The sequence below is a fragment of the Hydra vulgaris genome, chromosome 03 (genome assembly GCF_038396675.1).
Source record: "Hydra vulgaris chromosome 03, alternate assembly HydraT2T_AEP".
In the NCBI taxonomy this organism is placed as follows: Eukaryota; Metazoa; Cnidaria; class Hydrozoa; order Anthoathecata; family Hydridae; genus Hydra; species Hydra vulgaris.
Window position 1 is genome coordinate 34,840,123 of NC_088922.1, and position 19,148 is coordinate 34,859,270.

Sequence of the window (19,148 nt, forward strand, 5' to 3'; positions counted from 1 at the left end):
CAAACTAATATCTAAAAATACTGCAATTAGAAAATGACATTACCCAAGTTCTCTAAAAATACTATTAAAAAAACCTGTTCTAAACATAAATAATTTTATTAACGTATACGCTAGTAAAATTATTTATGTTTAGTTGTTTATTATATATATATATATATATATATATATATATATATATATATATATATATATATATATATATATATATATATATATATATATATATATATATATATATATATATATATATATATATATATTAAAACAAATAACTAAAAAAAACCTAAAAAATTAACTTCAAAGCAAAGTAAATGCTACATTTTATTTATATTTCGTACATTTCGTCAATATATTAAGTATAACAATTGTCATACTTCAAGTTTCCCGCGTTCTTTTAACAGCGTTACTTCTTTATATTTAATTACTTGTGTTAAATTTATTATTTGCACTGAAAAATGTTCTTATTATATGTACGGTATTTTATATTGGAACTTGTTTGAGTTATTGGAGTTGTTTCAAACTTCTATGAGTATAATAAAACACTAAATTATTGTTTTGTCCATTTTTTCAAAAATTTGTCTATGTGGATGACTTGTCTAATGTAGATGCAACTTAAACTAGACTGTTAGTAACAGCCTAGTTGCACCCACATTTGATTTATAATAAATCAAACGCTAAAATTAAGCTCTTAAAATTCAGATGCTAGGTCTACATATTTAGTTAATAAGCTATTTTGGGAAAATAGGTCACAAATAACTTAAAAGAAATAAAATATTGTACAGCATTAAATATGAGTTTTTCTAATCATTATAATGTATAAAAATGCCATAAAATAAAAAAAATAATATCATATACTTCTAATAATAAGATTAATCATAATAATAACTTTATTAATAGTAAGAGTAACAATAATTCCACGATTTAATTGATTGATAGAACACATGCCATTCTTAAACGTTTGTTTCAAATGTAACGCAAGGTTGCTGCATGATACTGATCTTAGGTTATGATGATGAATTGTATTATTAAATTTATATAACATAATAACTTATTAATAAGTTATTAGGTAGACTGCTTCAGACAAAATTGTAATATAGTAGGAATATTAAATCTTTAATCTTCATAATTTCAAATAGACTATAGAGAATGTTTGAATCAACGTTTGAATAAAATGCCCAGCTTGAGTTACTTTTATAATATACACGCATCTTGCAGTCAACCATTTTATAATAAATTAGGCAAAACTAAAAACACTTGAAATTTTCATTTATCACATTTTATTATATAGTACACACAGGTATGGAATTATCATCAAGGTAAAAAAAAAATTTCCTCAGAAAATATTTTTACTAGGTCTATACATGGAGATGATTTTCACAAACTTTTAAAAATATTTTGTGACGTTCGAGAAAGTTATCGCTACTTTAACGTTTTGGTCAAAACCCTAAAATGCAGAAAGTATTTATTTCCTTTATTTTCAAAACAAAGGTTCCAAATTGATAAAACTTTAAAGTAAAATAGTTTTCTTGGCTTCCATGCAAGAGAAAAGCAATACTAATAAAAACTAGATAATATTTTTATAAAAAAAAAAGTAAACTTTTGTGTTTTTTAACGTTCATAATTTTGCATTTGTCATTTCTGTGTAAATCCAGATAGGCAGTAGCGCATAAATATTTGTTGTCCAAATCTATTGTCACAATGCCTAACAAGACTTGATTGCACACTAAAAATTGTGCTAAAGTGTGTCTGAATAAGGAACAGATATGATGCCAGCTAGAAGAGACTCGATACTTTCAATAATTCAGATTCATAGAGAACTATGATCACAATGAAGATTACCTTCTGCTATATGTGCTAGATGTAAATTAATTCTTATTTAGAAAAAGAAAAAAAGGGAGAAAACAAACAATGATCTACCTGGCCTTTTTGATTTTTTCAAAGTTATTCTTACAACAAAATCAAATCCTTTTTGCTGTTGCCTTATTTGTAAAGTTGCCCATTTTAATCCCATTGGAATGAGCCAAAAATCAGCCAAGGCTGTTTCTTTCCAAGTAGTAAGACCTTAGTAGCAGTTAAGATTTTTTAATACCTCGTGGGTCAAGTAAAGTGTGCTAGCGCTGTTAGCAGCCAGTTGGTTGTGGAATAGCACATCCAAACCCTTGTACAGTTCAAGATGCAAGAGAAAATATTATTAAGCAAAACTTATTGCTTCCGATGTGATCAAAATGAAGTTTGAAGTATCTGGAGTTCGAGACTCAATTGCTATTTTAGCAACAAGAGGGATGGGATCAAAAATTAAGAGCACGTTTCCGCTTGAATCCTATGTCTACTGATTAGATTAGTAGGTTGTAATCTACTTCAGTTCTCTTTTTGAAACAAACTCACAAAGCAGCTACTTTTTTTAAAACTTGGAGTGGTCGCAAATTACAAATTTCTAATTGCAAAGACAAAACACTTGATTTATTCTACAATTCTACAATAATGGACTTTGATGTTTTCAATGGTGATGAGCAAAGTAAAAAAGCTCAGCGCTTGGTTATTTTTTGTAATGACATTTTTGGTTTGGTTGAACATATCCTTGACCATTGAGAACTTCCATCATATGGTTATATGATCAAAGTAGGCATTGATGGAGGTGGTGGGTTTCTCAAGGTTTTTATGAATATATTGGATAGCTAAAAAGAATAAACAAAGCATAAGTTTTTCTAATCAAAAGGTGCATTTTCTAAAGCTTTTTGTGACTCAGGAGTGAAGAAACTCATGATCTTGGCAATTGTTGAGTTTGTGAAAAAATCTTATGAGAATTTGAAGCAAATTTTAGAGTTGCTTTGTCTTAAAAGTGTTGCGTTTACTCGGAATATCCTACTTTCCTTAGAATAAAGTTTTTTGGTAGTTTTCTATTTTAAAATTGTTTAAGATGACATTGTATTGTTCATTGTATATGAGTCTGATTTGAGTTATTAATGAAAATTAAAAAAAAAAGATTTTAAATAGTCCAGATTTTTAAATAGTCCAGATTTTTAAATAGTCCAGATTTTTAAATAGTCCAGAATTTTGAATAGTCCAGAACATTTTTTGCAAAATAAAGCAGCAGAAAATATAGTTTTTTGAAAGATTTTGATAGAAATACAAAAATGACTATAACTTTCTCGGACGTCGGAAAATATTTTTCAAAATTTTTAAAAATTATGCCCATGTATATACCTATAGCCTTGTGCAATATTTTCTGAGGATATTGTTTTTGTAACTCCATGTCTATGTGAGTAGCTTATATACACGCTTTTTTAGTATATATATTAAGCTACTGTCTAAACATACTTTTTTTTTCTGAATACATCGACTCACTTTGGGATTTACGTGATACATATATATAATAATTGTTCCAAAAAAATTAGCTGATTTGGATATACGGTAATTTTGGGAAATCACGTTTTTGTCTATTTGTCTGTTTTCTCAAAAAAATTACTATCCGTTTTTTTTTTTTGCAACATTCTTTTTTATTTAAGAATTCTGATTTTGATTTTATTTAAGTTAGTTTAATGAAAGCTAGAATTTTTATCTCATGCCTTTGTGCCCTGCGTATGGTTTATCTAATTTTTAACATTTATTACTGCTATACAAAAACTTTTACTTTTTCTCATATTGGAAAAAACAACAAACTGTATTTTAAAGAAATGTTTGTCATTTTCAATATACTTTTGTAACATAAAAGATGATAAAATTACTTTGAAGAAAGTATGCAATGGTCGCATTTTTCTTTATTTCCATTCTGCTCTAGTTTTTAACCAGCGTGCAACTATGCCTCTTCACCCTTCCATAAGCTTTTTTTAAGAAATTTTTACAGTTCTCTTCACCGATTGTGAATTGTTTGAAAGATCAGTGAGAGAAATTTTTCTAGCAGTTTGAATAGTTTTTTGTAACTTACATGAGGTAATAAAAAATGAAGTAAGACGCTCAAATTGTAATAAAGCGACATCAACATCAACATCAAGCAACATTAACATCAACAAACTCCAAACTTCAACTTTGAAGTTCAAAAGTGTAATTGAACATCTTCTTTCCTTAAATGTAGCTTTTTCAAATCATCTGAAATACCTTTTTACAAGTTTTTCTGCTTCTACCTCAAGCTTTTTCTTCTGAAACCAAATCTCTTCATACTGATAGCCAGTCATATGCATCTTTACGCTTTACATGCCCAAACCACTAAAATCTTCCTTGACACACCCATTCAGATATACTCGCAACGCCTAATCTTTTTCTTAAATCATCACTGTTTTTATTCTCTTTTAAAGTCAGACCGCAAATATCCCTCTAATCATCATCTTTTTTGTTCTTTCCAAAAGCTAGACATCATTAACCTTAATTGTCAATGTTTCACTGTCTTACATCATAACATTCTGGACATATGTGCTGTAGAACTTTCTTTTAATCATTAATGAAGCACCTCTTGCTGTTAAAGGTAGAGATAGTTCTTTAAACTTGGCCCAAGCAGACCTTACTCTTGCCCTAGAAGTTTCTTCTGCTCCACGAGCTGATCCAATTGTATCTCCAAGATAACAAAATTTACTAACACACTCTATCTTTTCTCTTTTTACAATCTCTTTTACTTTTCACTTTTTATTCCAATCTCTTTTTTAATTTCTTCTCTATACTCACCAAAAGTACATTTTTTACACTCAAAACCGACAATCTTTAGAGAACATCTCTTCAATACCTACATCTCTTATGAAACCATTGAATACAAACTATACAAACTATAGATTTAGCTCCAACTCTCTTCCTACACACTCCACATGGTCACTTCCTAGTATTTTCTGCTTGCTCAATCTTGAAAATACAATCCATAACTTTTGTCTTATTCATTTTAAGCCATTTTTGGATTTCATTTTAAAATCTTGAAAATGAAATCCAAAAATGTGTTTGGTATACATTGAAGTCTACACCAAATCAACTTACCATGCTGGCTCAATCTTTGGAAAAGCAGTAAATAAACCAGAGTCTTTAGCAACTACTGTTTTAAGTTTTAGGTTAGTTTCACTTTATGGAGAACCTCAGTATCTTTGCAGAATTTCACCAGTTTGTGAGCTTGATTCTAAATTTCTGTTTGAACAAGCTCAATTTGTTTTAGAGGGAATAAAGAGCGCTGGAGGGATACCGGTTGCCATATTATGTGACTACAACTATGTAAATCAAGCACTATTTAAAATGTTTAAATGTGTTGATCCATGATTGATCAAAGACAATATATTTTTGTTATATGTCTTTGTACATCTACTTAACATTGTTCATAATAACTGGATCACAGAAAAAAAGCCAAAAGTTATGTTATGAATATAATGGGAAAACTAATTATGCATGTTGGTCTAATATCTTAAGTTTGTTCAGACTTGAAGAAAATAATATTGTAAAATTTTCTAAACTTACATGTGTGTCTGTTGCACCGAAACCTATTGAAAGACAAAAAGTGTCTACTTGCCTACAAGTCTTGGGTGATGAAACTGTAACTGCTTTAAAAACTAGTATTAATATAAAAGAAGCAGACGACACCATAACTTTTATTAAAATATTTGTGAAGGAAAATTGTCAATACAAAAGGACTGTATGCTTTTAAGAGGGTCACTATTTATATTTCGGGAATTGGCAACACTGATGTCATGTGAGTCCATCTGACGGTTCCATCGTAAAGTTTGACATTTTTGACGATATACGTACTCAGAACAATTTATCATACGGACGCTACTTGTTTATTTTATATTTAGTTGAAAGTTTCGTCTCGGCAAAAAATGGAACTAAATTGTGAACATTTTCGTGCGATGATTTTTTTACAACTTTCGACGTGGATTATCACAACAAGAGTGTGTCAATCAACTTAATTTGACTTTAGGCGATAAAGCTCCATCAAAAACCACTGTGTATCGCTGGTATAGTGAATTCAATTGTGGTTGTAGTTCGCTGTCCGACGAGTTTCGTGAAGGTTGTGCAAAATTGACTGTAGCGCCAGAAAACATCAATGCTGTGCACGAAATGATTAAGGAATATTGTCATGTAACCTATTGTGAGATTAAGGCATCGCTAAGCATTAGTTCCTCCAGCATATATGCGATTTTAGATGAACACTTAGCTGTGCAAAAGTTATGTTCGTGTTGGATCCCACATAATTTGACAATTGCTCAAAAAAAGACTCGTGTCGATTGGTGCAAAGAAATGCTTAAGAAATACAATCGCGGTGTTGACTGTAAGGGTGTTCCAAGATGAACCAAATCCTACAAAAGTTGTTTGCGCACAAAGCACTTCAAAGAAAATCGTGGCCTGTTTTTATCGGAAAAACTGGTCGTATTGCAATAGTGCCTCTAGAGGGTCGTAGAACAGTAAATTCTGAGTGGTACACAACCATCTGTTTGCCAAAAATCTTTGGTGAAATAAGGAATACAAACAAGAGACGTCGGATTGTTCTTCATCATAACAATGCAATCTCTCACACATCGGCTCAAAAAAGAGACTATTTGAGCACTAAAAACATTGAATTGATGGGTCATCCGCCGTACAGACCTGATTTGGAAATAAACTGTGTGGTCAACAATTTTCATTGCCCGAAGAAGCTATTGAAGCGTTCAAAAATCATGTTATGGAGATACCTCATTCGGAATGGAATAAATGCTTTAAAAATTGGTCTAAGCGCATGCAAAAATGTATCGATCATTATGGCGAGTACTTTGAAAAACAAAAAAAATATATTCGCAGCTTAACTATTTGTTTTTGTTCCTATTCCCGAAATATAAATAGTGACCCTTGTATTTTATATAAAGATCCAGATCAGTTATATTAACTTCAGAAGATGCTAGACCCATTCCCCCTAATTTTATTCATAGAATTGCCTCCGATTGCATATAAAATTTTTTAAAATATAGAAAGATTTATATGTATAAAGGTTGAATTTTAAATCATCTTTATAAAAAGTACATGTTACAAATTCACTAGATAATAATAACTTATTTAAAAATGACATGAATAAACACATTTGGTTTGAATTTTCAGTAAAATAATAATAAATTAATTTGCTTGGCACGATAATTGTAAAATACACACACACACACACACACACACACACACACACACACACACACACACACACACACACACACACACACACACACACACACACACACACGTACGCACGCACACGCACGCACACTAACACACAAATCACCGGCTGAATAAGTGCGAATTTCATAACTGCGAATCTGCATAAATGCGAAGCAGTTGCAAAGACTGACATAAGTGCGAACTGGCACAAGCGCAAACTGGCATAAGTGCGCCGAAAGAATTTGCAAACATTGGCATAAGTGCGAACTGGCATAAGTGCGAACTGGCATAAGTGCGAACTGGCATATGTGCGAATCAATTGCAAAAACTGGCATAAGTGCGAACTTGCCAATTCGCCACTTATGCCAATTTGCACTTATGCCAATGTTTGCAAATTCTTTCGGCGCACTTATGCCAGTTCGCGCTTGTGTCAGTTCGCACTTATGCCAGTTTTTGCAATTGTTTCGCACTTATGCCAGTTCGCACTTATGCCAGTTCGCACTTATGCCAGTTTTTGCAAGTGATTCGCACTTATGCCAGTTCGCGCTTGTGCCAGTTCGCACTTATGCCAGTTCGCACTAATGCCAGTCGCACTTATGCAGATTTGCAGTTATGAAATTCGCACTTATTCAGTCGCCCCTAATCATCCACTTGGCAGTATTGGTTAAAAAATACGGTATACATTAAACTATTTTAAAGTATAGCATAATTTTTAAATTTATTGATTTATAAAGAAAAAATTGTAAAATACTGTAAATATTCAATCAAGTCTTTTTATGAATAATTTTACAGTTTTTAGTAACTTGTTGGCCAATTTAAACAATTTGTCGAACTTTCAGAGACCTCCCATCCTACAAAATGGCGTCAACGTTTGATAATCCCCTCAAAATAAAAAAAATTAAAATGGAACAAAAAACTTTTTTTCCATTTTTTCAGTAATTAAATCAATCTAAAAAAGTAACATTGATGATGTTAACTTTTCTTAACTTTCCCCTCCCCTCTTGCCAATAATTGTCAAAAATTTTCAAAATACTCTTCCCCCAAATTTGTTGTTATTTATAAATAATAAATTTATATCTTAGCCAAATAAGTTTATGGAAATGAATGTTTATAACTGAAATTTTACGGGATTTAAAAAGCATTGTACAAAAATAAATAAATTAGCGGAATTGATGAGTCTTAATGAGTTGACATGTAAATGCTTTTTAATATTCAATTTTTTTTTACCAAGTTACCATTATTCTTTCCTTTTTATTAAACCTTTTTTCGCAAGTTTATTAGTTAGGCTTTTTTTTTTTTTTCTTAAGTACTGTGATATGGAATTCGGGTAGGATGCAAAACAGATAAGTTTTAGAATTTTTAAAAACATGTTTGCCGTCCCAAAGAAAGTGCCGTGCCCAAAGAAAGCGCGGCACAGGACGACCCGCCCCCGTGCTATGCCACAGTTGGTTCTTAACTGGAGTCGCAATTGAATGGAGTCGCAATCTATGCAAACAACCATCCTTGGCCGTCTGCACTAAGTTAAAGCAGACTTAAATTGTCTTTTTTTTTAAAACATATCAAAGTAATTTTGATTTGACGGGACTCTAGATAGGGATTCCGCCGATCGCCTGATCACAATTTTGTCAACATCAGTTAATACTATTTATTTTACAATTCAATTATGACTGAATAGTTTGATAGATATATAATATCTATATAATAAATATGCAATTATATTATATATGGGTACATTTATGACATGTAAATAGATTATTTTCAAGGCGAAAATGGCTATCTTACCTGCTTTTCAAATCAGCAAGTTAGTGTCTTCTGAAGAAAACGAATGTGTTCCATTAACGCAATGCTATTCAGAAAAACAAACTAATTCAGCTATTTCTACTAATGCTTTTACTCTACCAAACAACTTAAATGACGACAAAAATAATAACTTTAATAATGAAATTGTAAAAAAAAAGAGGATGGTTATACAGGAACTTAAAAACAGTTCTCCAAATCAATTTTCTCATTTATATAAAAGTGATTCTGTAGATGGAGAACCGGAAGCAAATCGAGAATTAAGTAATTACAGTCAAAATCACGCAGTGAATAAAAACTTAGCTAAGAGTAATTTTTCAAAGATGATAAAGTTAGGAATACATCAATATCCACTACTTAAAAAGTCAGGGAAAGTTGATCAATCTTTAATTAGCACTAATATTTTAGCAGAAATCCATAAGAAAAAAAATGAAAAAGAAAACAAAAAAGAAGTAACAGATGATTCAAATGTTCAAAGTTTACCGCATGTATCAAAACTTATTAGAGTGAATTCATCTAAAAATTTTAAATCAATTTATAATCATAAGGCTGGTGCTGAGGATAGTGAAAAAGCTTCTGTCAATTATGTGGTTACAAAAGCTTTAAATGTTGATTTTAAAAAAGAAAAAAGCTCTAGAGAGCATTTTTACAAGTCATTTTCACTGCTTGTAAAGTTAGGTGGAAGAAATGTGATAGATGCTAATAATAGAAAAATACATACAGATAATCTTTGGCAGGTAAATTTTTGTGCATAGTTTAGTAATGCATTATAATGTGTTGCTTTTATTTGTGTACTGGTAAAAATTTGTTTTCTATTTTGATTGTTTAATGAAACAGGTACACATACCAACTAGCAATGCAACATAGCACATGATTTTATATCAATTAACCATTAATAAGAGTTTATTAAATCAAGTTTACAAATATTATGTAACCAAATACAATTAAAATGCCTAAAAACAATGAGAAGTTTCTTCTAAAGTTTATTAAAAGAATTTTTAAAGAAGTAACTAAGAAATAGTTACGAAAAAACTCATAAATAAAATGCTAATAAAAGACAAATATACTTGTTGAACAAAATTCTCCTTGCGTACAGACAATGAGTATACTTGTTTGACTTTGAATGCTAATAATTTTTTATTCTGAAGGTTTTATTCTCTAAAATTGCTTTTATATTTTAAATTAAATATCCATCAGTTATTTTTTTAAGTGAGAACATAGAGTTGTCAATATTTTACTTTATCTTTGATTTTAAATAAAAAGGATATTTTTTTACAGTTTTTCGGGGGAATTTTTAAGATATCATAAATATACATATTTAAGTTATATTTTCACTTAGTTTTTATTGAAAAAATTATAGATCTTAAGATAACATTTATATATAAGTATTATATATCATCTTCATTTCTTAAAACTGTTGATGCACTATCTGTTTCTCCTATCTTTATATTTCTATGGTGGTACAATCTAAACAGGCAGCTAAAACTCGGCTTTGGAGCCGAGGTCAAAAAACTGCCTCCAGTTCCAGGCTCTGACTCCATTAAAATTTTTTGCTCTAGGTCCCGCTCTGGAACAGCTACAAAGCGGCTCCAGAGGAAACCAAATTAAAATAATAAAATACCAGGTTTTGGTGGTTAAATCAAGATTACTTGATATAAACTCAAGTGTAGAAAATAGCCTCTCTATACTTACTTGTGAGAAAGCCTTAGAAGTAACTTCTGTATCCTTTTTGGGTATTCCTCAGCTCTCTTTAAGTCTGATTTTTTAAATGTTCCTTTTCTTCCGGTCATGACAGTCATCCATGAAATTTGTATAAAAAATATTTTTATTTATAAAATTAATTTTGGTCACACTTCTCAAATTTTTTTTTTTTTTATTAAGCTCTTTTTCAAACTTGTCTAATTCTTCATCAGAATTAGATTTACCTGAAACTGAATGAAATGCTGTAGATGATTCAGCTGTTTTTCTTATTTCTTGACTTACTGTTACATTTTTTGGATCTCTTTTATAAGTTATTTTCTGCTATTGCTTTTAAGGCTTGTTTAGCTCATATCTGATTCTCTTCTAACAATATTCTACAACTAGAATCAACATAAACTGCAACTACAATTATATTATGAATTTCTTAGTTTCTTCACAACATACCGGGCCTTTGCCAAAAGTTAGGTAGTGTATATTTCTTTTAAAGCATCACAATTAGCTAGCTGCAAAGTGTGAGCAACACAGCACATCACCTCAATTTTGGTATATTTACACCCTTCTTGGAGAACTAAGGTTAGGTTTTTTCACAAACTGCTGCAATTTCAGGTTTAGCCTTCCTCTTTTATGCTGTTTCACTAATATAAACAATCTTGAGCCCTTTCTTTCCTTAACTGAAGCTCATTCATACAATATCTAAGGCATTCACTTCAAGTTTTCTTACTTCTACCACAACCATTTTCTCCTGAAGCAGCTACCTTTCTATACGCTGGAACCTAAATTGCTTTAATCTTTTCTAACAAATGATGTTCGATGCATGCTGAAAACTCTAGCAAATCGCTGTTTGATTATGCCTTCTTTTCTTGTCTTGTTAGAGTCACACCACACATCCATCTGATCATCTTTTCTTTCAGCAAATACTACACCATATAAATACTAAAGTTTATATAAATATGAAAGGATATTGCATGCCAGCATCTAAATAAATAGCAAACATATATGTTTATATCCATAATATGTATGCATAAAGTGCATCTTGGAAGCTTTTATTCTTTCTAGAATAAAAGTTTGGAAGTTTTTATTCCTTCTCTTCAATTTAAGTCAAGACTAACTCTACTTAGTAACAGACTGGGGCCCCGGCCCCGGCTAAAAAAGAAACTCTTTGCAAACCCAGCCCTAGCCAAAAAAGAAGCTTTTTGCAAACCTGGCCTCAGTAAAATGATAAGATTTAGCAAGGGTTGATAGCCGGGGCTAGAAATTTTTTAATACTTTATATGTTATAGTTTTATGCTTACGCTTACTATTTATTAAATACTGGCATACATTTATATATTTTAAACTCTAATTTACTTCCAACATGTTTGCATACAACCACAATTAAGTTATGAAGTTTTTTAAAATAGAGAATAAGTTAAAGTATTAGGAAAAGTATAACTGAAGATTTAAAAAGTTGTTAGTTGTATAAAAAAGGAAAACATGAAGATGGGTAAGAGTTATAAGGTTGTTTTTTTATGTTCAAGGAAAAAAACTGGATTAATAAAAGTTTTATAGCAGGGACAGATATGGTAAAAGGATGCAACTTGTTGAATAAAAAGCTGAGCAAGAATGAGTTTTGGTTTATTGTTATAGAGATGATAGCTCGTTTGAGCATTTTGTATGATTGTATTTGTAGTAAAAGGAAAGAAATGCAACCTTACAACAATGGGAGAGTGGCTCAAGCTTGGCAGATAAAGCAGGTCTAATTATATTTACAATGTGCTTTTAGACTTTGTCTGAGAGTAAGTTGGTTGTTATTCAACAATTATAGGAATGCCATCAATATTGCAATATTTTTTTGCAGTAAATGAGTTTAGTTGCCTAACAAAAATTGTGGATTTTAAGTCCAGAATTTAAATCCATAAGCTACTGCAAGCCTTAGGCTGTTACAGAAGAGAGATCAGATTTAAAAATGCCTGCTTGTTCTGAGAAATTAAAATCTGCAGTTAGAAAGAAAGAGTTTCATAATTCAAAATCTTTATTTAAAGAAATTAATAACAGAGTGAAGACTAATTGCAGGATGGTTGGATAGGTCAAAGTATTTTCTAGAGTTTTGAAACCACTTATTTAGCACTTTTTAAAAGATATGCAAAAATTGAAGAGAGTTCTGGAGAACACTTTTTAAGACTAATGATGAAAATCTATTCTGGATCAGAAACTGTAAAAGTGTTTAATTGAGAATTAACTTTAGCATTGGAAACCAGAGTGATTTAGATGTTTAGCAATGGGTTAATCTATTTAACTGTCAGGAAGAGTATGGCCATTTTGTTCAAGAGTAAGATCTCTTTGCAAATAATTCTGCTTTATTCTGGGGAAAAGGAAAAAGATCAGACCCATGAATTAGAGATTAAATATTAGACTTACTTTATTTAATGACACTGTTGAAGACTTGCCTAAAGTCTCTAGAACGTAGCATCTGAGATAAGATACAAGATTTAGTAAACTGAGAATAACAGAGCTTAACATCAGGCAGGACTTTTTTACATTGGCTTCTTGGAATAATAAAAAGGAATTTGTTCTTAAGAGAGATGTTCTTGTAAAAAAGATGATTAAAATGATTACTGTTTAATAAAGCAACTGCTGAAAAATGTGGAGTAGAATGAGGCTTGACTTAAAATTGAAGAGAAGTAATAAAAGCTTCCAAACTTTTATTCCAGAAGGAATAAAAGCTTCCAAGATGCGCTTTATGCATACATATTATGGATATAAACATATATGTTTGCTATTTATTTAGATGCTGGCATACACTATCCTTTCATTATTATATAAACTTTAGTATTTATATGGTGTAGTATTTGCCGAAAGTGAAGATGATCAGGTGGATGTGTGATATGACTCTAGCGAGACAAGAAAAGGAGGCATAATCTTAGACAGATTAGAAAAAGCCTTGTATCAAAAAACGTTTGTTAGAAAAGATTAAAGTAATTTAGTTATCAGCATGTCCAGAGGTAGTAGCTTTAATATAAAATTGTAGTGGTAGAAGTAAGAAAACTTTAAGGGAGTGCCTTATATTATAGAATGACCTTTAGTTAAGAAAAAAAAATGCTCTAGATTGTTTATATTAGAGAAACCCATAAAAGAGGAAGGCTAAAGCCTAATGATGATAATGATGATGATGATCATCATCATCATTATTATGATCATGATGATGATGATAATCATCATCAGGCTTTAGCCTTCCTGTTTTATGCTGTTAATGATAATGATGATGATGATAATGATGAGGATGATGATGATGATAATGATGATGATGATGATGATGATGATGATGATGATGATCAAAATCATCATCATCATCATAATAACAATAATAATGATTATAATGGTCATGTTGATCATAGTGTTTATGTTTATATATGCATATATATACAAAGTATAACATGAATTTTGAATAAAATATATATACTTTAGTATGTATAAATGTTTATGCAGCCCCGGTCACAAACTCGGCCCTGGCCCTGGCCACGGCTATATTTTATCAGACCCAGCCCCGGTCATTTTTTTTATCTTTTTTACAAGAACATCTCTCTTAACTGTCAGAGTGATTTAGATGTTTAACTGTCAGGAAGAGCCATACTCTTCCTGACAGTTAAACAGATTAACCCATTGTTAAACATCTAAATCACTCTGGCTTCCAATACTAAAGTTAATTCTCAATTATTAACACTTTTATAGTTTCTGCTCCAGACAAGATTTGTGCTCCAGACATAGTCTTAAAAAGTGTTCTCCAGAACTCTCTTCAATTTTTGCTAAACTTTTAGAAATTGCTAAATAAATAGTTCCAATTTTTCAAAACTCTAGAAACCTCTCCATCTATCCTACAATCAGGGCTTAATTTAACGGTCGGACATTGTCCGGCTAAAACCTCCGATTGTTCAATCAATTTACAAATTAATCAGACATTTTGACCAACGGGAATTAAGTTCTACAAAATTAAGCTTGGACATGCGATCGAATGACGTGCGATGCGAATGACGTGCGATTGAAGGGTTTCAGAAACATTTCAGAAATATCCTGAAAAAAGAAATTTTAAGCTAAACTTAAACTATGAATAAAATTGAAAAAACTAGAAAATAAGCAAAATAATTCCTTAGGAAAAGAAAAATAAATTAGCTTTAAAATAAAAATAAAAAAACTCAGTTAAAATTACTTTTTGTTACGTTTTCAATTGCATTTGAAAAAATTACTTTTAAAACATTTAATTAAAGTTATGCAAAACACTTTTACAAATTACTTTTATTGATTGTTTAATAAATGAATAAATTTTATTTAAATTATTGAAAAGTGAAATTAAATTGTTGAAAAGAAAAATATATTCAATGAAATATAAATACTAAAGTTTATATAATAATGAAAGGATAGTGTATGCCAGCATCTAAATAAATAGCAAACATATATGTTTATATCCATAATATGTATGCATAAAGCGCATCTTGGAAGCTTTTATTCCTTCTGGAATAAAAGTTTGGAAGCTTTTATTACTTCTCTTCAATTTTAAGTCAAGCCTCATTCTACTCCACATTTTTCAGCAGTTGCTTTATTAAACAGTAATCATTTTAATCATCTTTTTTACAAGAACATCTCTCTTAAGAACAAATTCCTTTTTATTATTCCAAGAAGCCAATGTAAAAAAGTCCTGCCTGATGTTAAGCTCTGTTATTCTCAGTTTACTAAATCTTGTATCTTATCTCAGATGCTACGTTCTAGAGACTTTAGGCAAGTCTTCAACAGTGTCATTAAATAAAGTAAGTCTAATATTTAATCTCTAATTCATGGGTCTGATCTTTTTCCTTTTCCCCAGAATAAAGCAGAATTATTTGCAAAGAGATCTTACTCTTGAACAAAATGGCCATACTCTTCCTGACAGTTAAATAGATTAACCCATTGCTAAACATCTAAATCACTCTGGTTTCCAATGCTAAAGTTAATTCTCAATTAAACACTTTTACAGTTTCTGATCCAGAATAGATTTTCATCATTAGTCTTAAAAAGTGTTCTCCAGAACTCTCTTCAATTTTTGCATATCTTTTAAAAAGTGCTAAATAAGTGGTTTCAAAACTCTAGAAAATACTTTGACCTATCCAACCATCCTGCAATTAGTCTTCACTCTGTTATTAATTTCTTTAAATAAAGATTTTGAATTATGAAACTCTTTCTTTCTAACTGCAGATTTTAATTTCTCAGAACAAGCAGGCATTTTTAAATCTGATCTCTCTTCTGTAACAGCCTAAGGCTTGCAGTAGCTTATGGATTTAAATTCTGGACTTAAAATCCACAATTTTTGTTAGGCAACTAAACTCATTTACTGCAAAAAAATATTGCAATATTGATGGCATTCCTATAATTGTTGAATAACAACCAACTTACTCTCAGACAAAGTCTAAAAGCACATTGTAAATATAATTAGACCTGCTTTATCTGCCAAGCTTGAGCCACTCTCCCATTGTTGTAAGGTTGCATTTCTTTCCTTTTACTACAAATACAATCATACAAAATGCTCAAACGAGCTATCATCTCTATAACAATAAACCAAAACTCATTCTTGCTCAGCTTTTTATTCAACAAGTTGCATCCTTTTACCATATCTGTCCCTGCTATAAAACTTTTATTAATCCAGTTTTTTTCCTTGAACATAAAAAAACAACCTTATAACTCTTACCCATCTTCATGTTTTCCTTTTTTATACAACTAACAACTTTTTAAATCTTCAGTTATACTTTTCCTAATACTTTAACTTATTCTCTATTTTAAAAAACTTCATAACTTAATTGTGGTTGTATGCAAACATGTTGGAAGTAAATTAGAGTTTAAAATATATAAATGTATGCCAGTATTTAATAAATAGTAAGCGTAAGCATAAAACTATAACATATAAAGTATTAAAAAATTTCTAGCCCCGGCTATCAACCCTTGCTAAATCTTATCATTTTACTGAGGCCAGGTTTGCAAAAAGCTTCTTTTTTGGCTAGGGCTGGGTTTGCAAAGAGTTTCTTTTTTAGCCGGGGCCGGGGCCCCAGTCTGTTACTAAGTAGAGTTAGTCTTGACTTAAATTGAAGAGAAGGAATAAAAACTTCCAAACTTTTATTCTAGAAAGAATAAAAGCTTCCAAGATGCACTTTATGCATACATATTATGGATATAAACATATATGTTTGCTATTTATTTAGATGCTGGCATGCAATATCCTTTCATATTTATATAAACTTTAGTATTTATATGGTGTAGTATTTGCTGAAAGAAAAGATGATCAGATGGATGTGTGGTGTGACTCTAACAAGACAAGAAAAGAAGGCATAATCAAACAGCGATTTGCTAGAGTTTTCAGCATGCATCGAACATCATTTGTTAGAAAAGATTAAAGCAATTTAGGTTCCAGCGTATAGAAAGGTAGCTGCTTCAGGAGAAAAGAAAAATAGTTTTAAATGTTTAAATTTTATTGTTGAAAAGAAAAATAGTTTCAAATGTTTAAATTTATCGTAAAAAATACATACCTACTAAAAAAAAAAATTTAATATAACATTTAATTTACACATAATGCGTTTATTTTAAACAATCATTATAATTCATTTTTTATTTTATTTAAAGCCTTCGCCTAAAATAAAAACTTTTAAAAGTTAAATGATTAAAAGTTATTCATAATGTAATGATTTTTTGTTGCATTTAAATTGTTAAAACATCAAAACAGCTGTTGTCAAATTGTTAAGAAAAAAAAAAAAATAAGCGTTGTCATTTACAGCGTGAAAATTAAAGTCTAAGAAAACATACAATATTAAATTGAAACTATTTTATTAAAAAACAAAAATCTGCAATAAAATTTTCTAAATAATATGGAAAGAAACAACAACTTCACTAGACTAATGTTAAATAAACTGAATAACATGTCAAAGGTTTCAATTGCATAACTTGGTTCCATATAACCGTAAAAATTATATTTTTAAAATTTGATCGGACACTCCGACCGAAACAATTTTTGATCGGGCATTTTGTCCATGATTTAAAAAATAATTAAATTGAGCCCTGTACAATAAGTCTTCACTCTTTTATTAGTTTCTTTACATAAAGTTGTTGAGGTTATTAAATTATTTCTTTTTAACTGCAGTATTAAAGTTATTCTTAAAGGCCCACAATTATCTTTATTTCAAGTATCTTTAAGGGTACCATAAGGTTCTATCTTAGCTACTGTATTGTTTCTTATCTACAATAACGATCTTCATGAAAATTTAACATCTAAAGTGGCTCTCTTTGCTGATGACTTAACTTTTTACCCTTATCTTGACAAATAATTTTCACTTTTTGGTTGCTTAGTTAGAACAAGCAGCCGGTTTTTAATCTGATCTCACTACTGGAACAGCCTAAGGCTTGTAGATTTAAAATCCACAATTTTTGTTAGACAACAAAACTCATTTACTGCAAAAAAGTATTGTAATATTGTTGGCATTTCTATATTGATGAATAACAACCTTCTTACTCTTAGAAAAAGTTTAAAAGCACATTGTAAATGTAATTAGACCTGCTTTATCTACCGACCTTGAGCCACTCTCCCATTGTTGTAAGGTTGCATTTCTTTCTTTTTAACTTGTCCTCTCTTTTAAAGTAACTCATAACTTAATAGTGGTTGTTTGCAATCTTGTTGGAAGTTTAAAAATATATAAATATATATCAGTGTTTAATAAATAGTAAATGTAAGTATAAAATTATAATATAAAAAGTTATAAATTGTAAATTTATTTCTAGCCCTGGCTATCAAACCCTGCTAAATTTTATAATTTTGCTAGGGCCAGATTTCCAAAAATATTATTTTTAGTCACGGGCAGGGAGGGGCCCCAGTCACACCCTACCTGTCGTAGATGTTCCTCATCCTGTATAGCTTCATCTAGAAAATTTTCATCATCTGAATTTTTGTTTAAAAGTTTGATTGTCTCTAATGTTTTAAAGCATCTTTTAAAGTATTGTATGCAGCAACATAAACTACATGACATTCTACAAAAAACAATTTGATCAAAATTAGTTTTTAAAAAAATGCTTGTTTGCACTTTTTTTGAATGTATACAAAAACAACTTTATATACATCAGCTTAAGACTAATTTATAAAATATTAAATTTCTAATTGCCTTAAGCTTAGCATCAAATACTTAACACTCAATCTATACATATAATATCAAAATATAAAATGCTTTATTTAGAAATCATAAAACTTTAAATGAAATTATTAATTACAATTTAATTAAATTTTTTTTTATATAAAAAATAGCTTCATAGTACTTAGGATTTCCTTTAACAAAAAATACTTATAAATTGATCTTCTAAATTATCAAAGAGTGGAACTAGCTTGGAGCTGACTTGGGAACCAGCTCCACTAGAAATATTTTAGCTCCAGCTCAGTTTCTTGTAAGAACACCAGCTCCAGATAACTCTGGCTCCAGCTTCGGGGCAGCTCCGATCTCTGAAAGCAGGTGTTAAAACAGAGAGCTAATTTGTCAGCATAGTATCCGCAAGTATATCTTGATTCTCTCGTTACTTGACTTTTTATACAC

At 30.2% G+C, this 19,148-nt stretch overlaps 1 protein-coding gene across 3 annotated transcripts in view; it reads left to right on the top strand.

Moving 5' to 3' along the window:
• Positions 1-8,634: 8,634 nt before the first annotated feature.
• LOC101235315 (mitogen-activated protein kinase kinase kinase 4) overlaps positions 8,635-19,148 on the top strand; it is an 86,682-nt gene continuing 76,168 nt past the window's right edge. For all 3 annotated transcript variants that reach the window (XM_065793004.1, XM_065793005.1, XM_065793006.1), the window contains exon 1: positions 8,635-9,617. In XM_065793004.1, the coding sequence (XP_065649076.1) occupies positions 8,853-9,617 (765 nt within the window). In that variant the 5' untranslated portion in view covers positions 8,635-8,852. The remainder of the gene's footprint in view (positions 9,618-19,148) is intronic.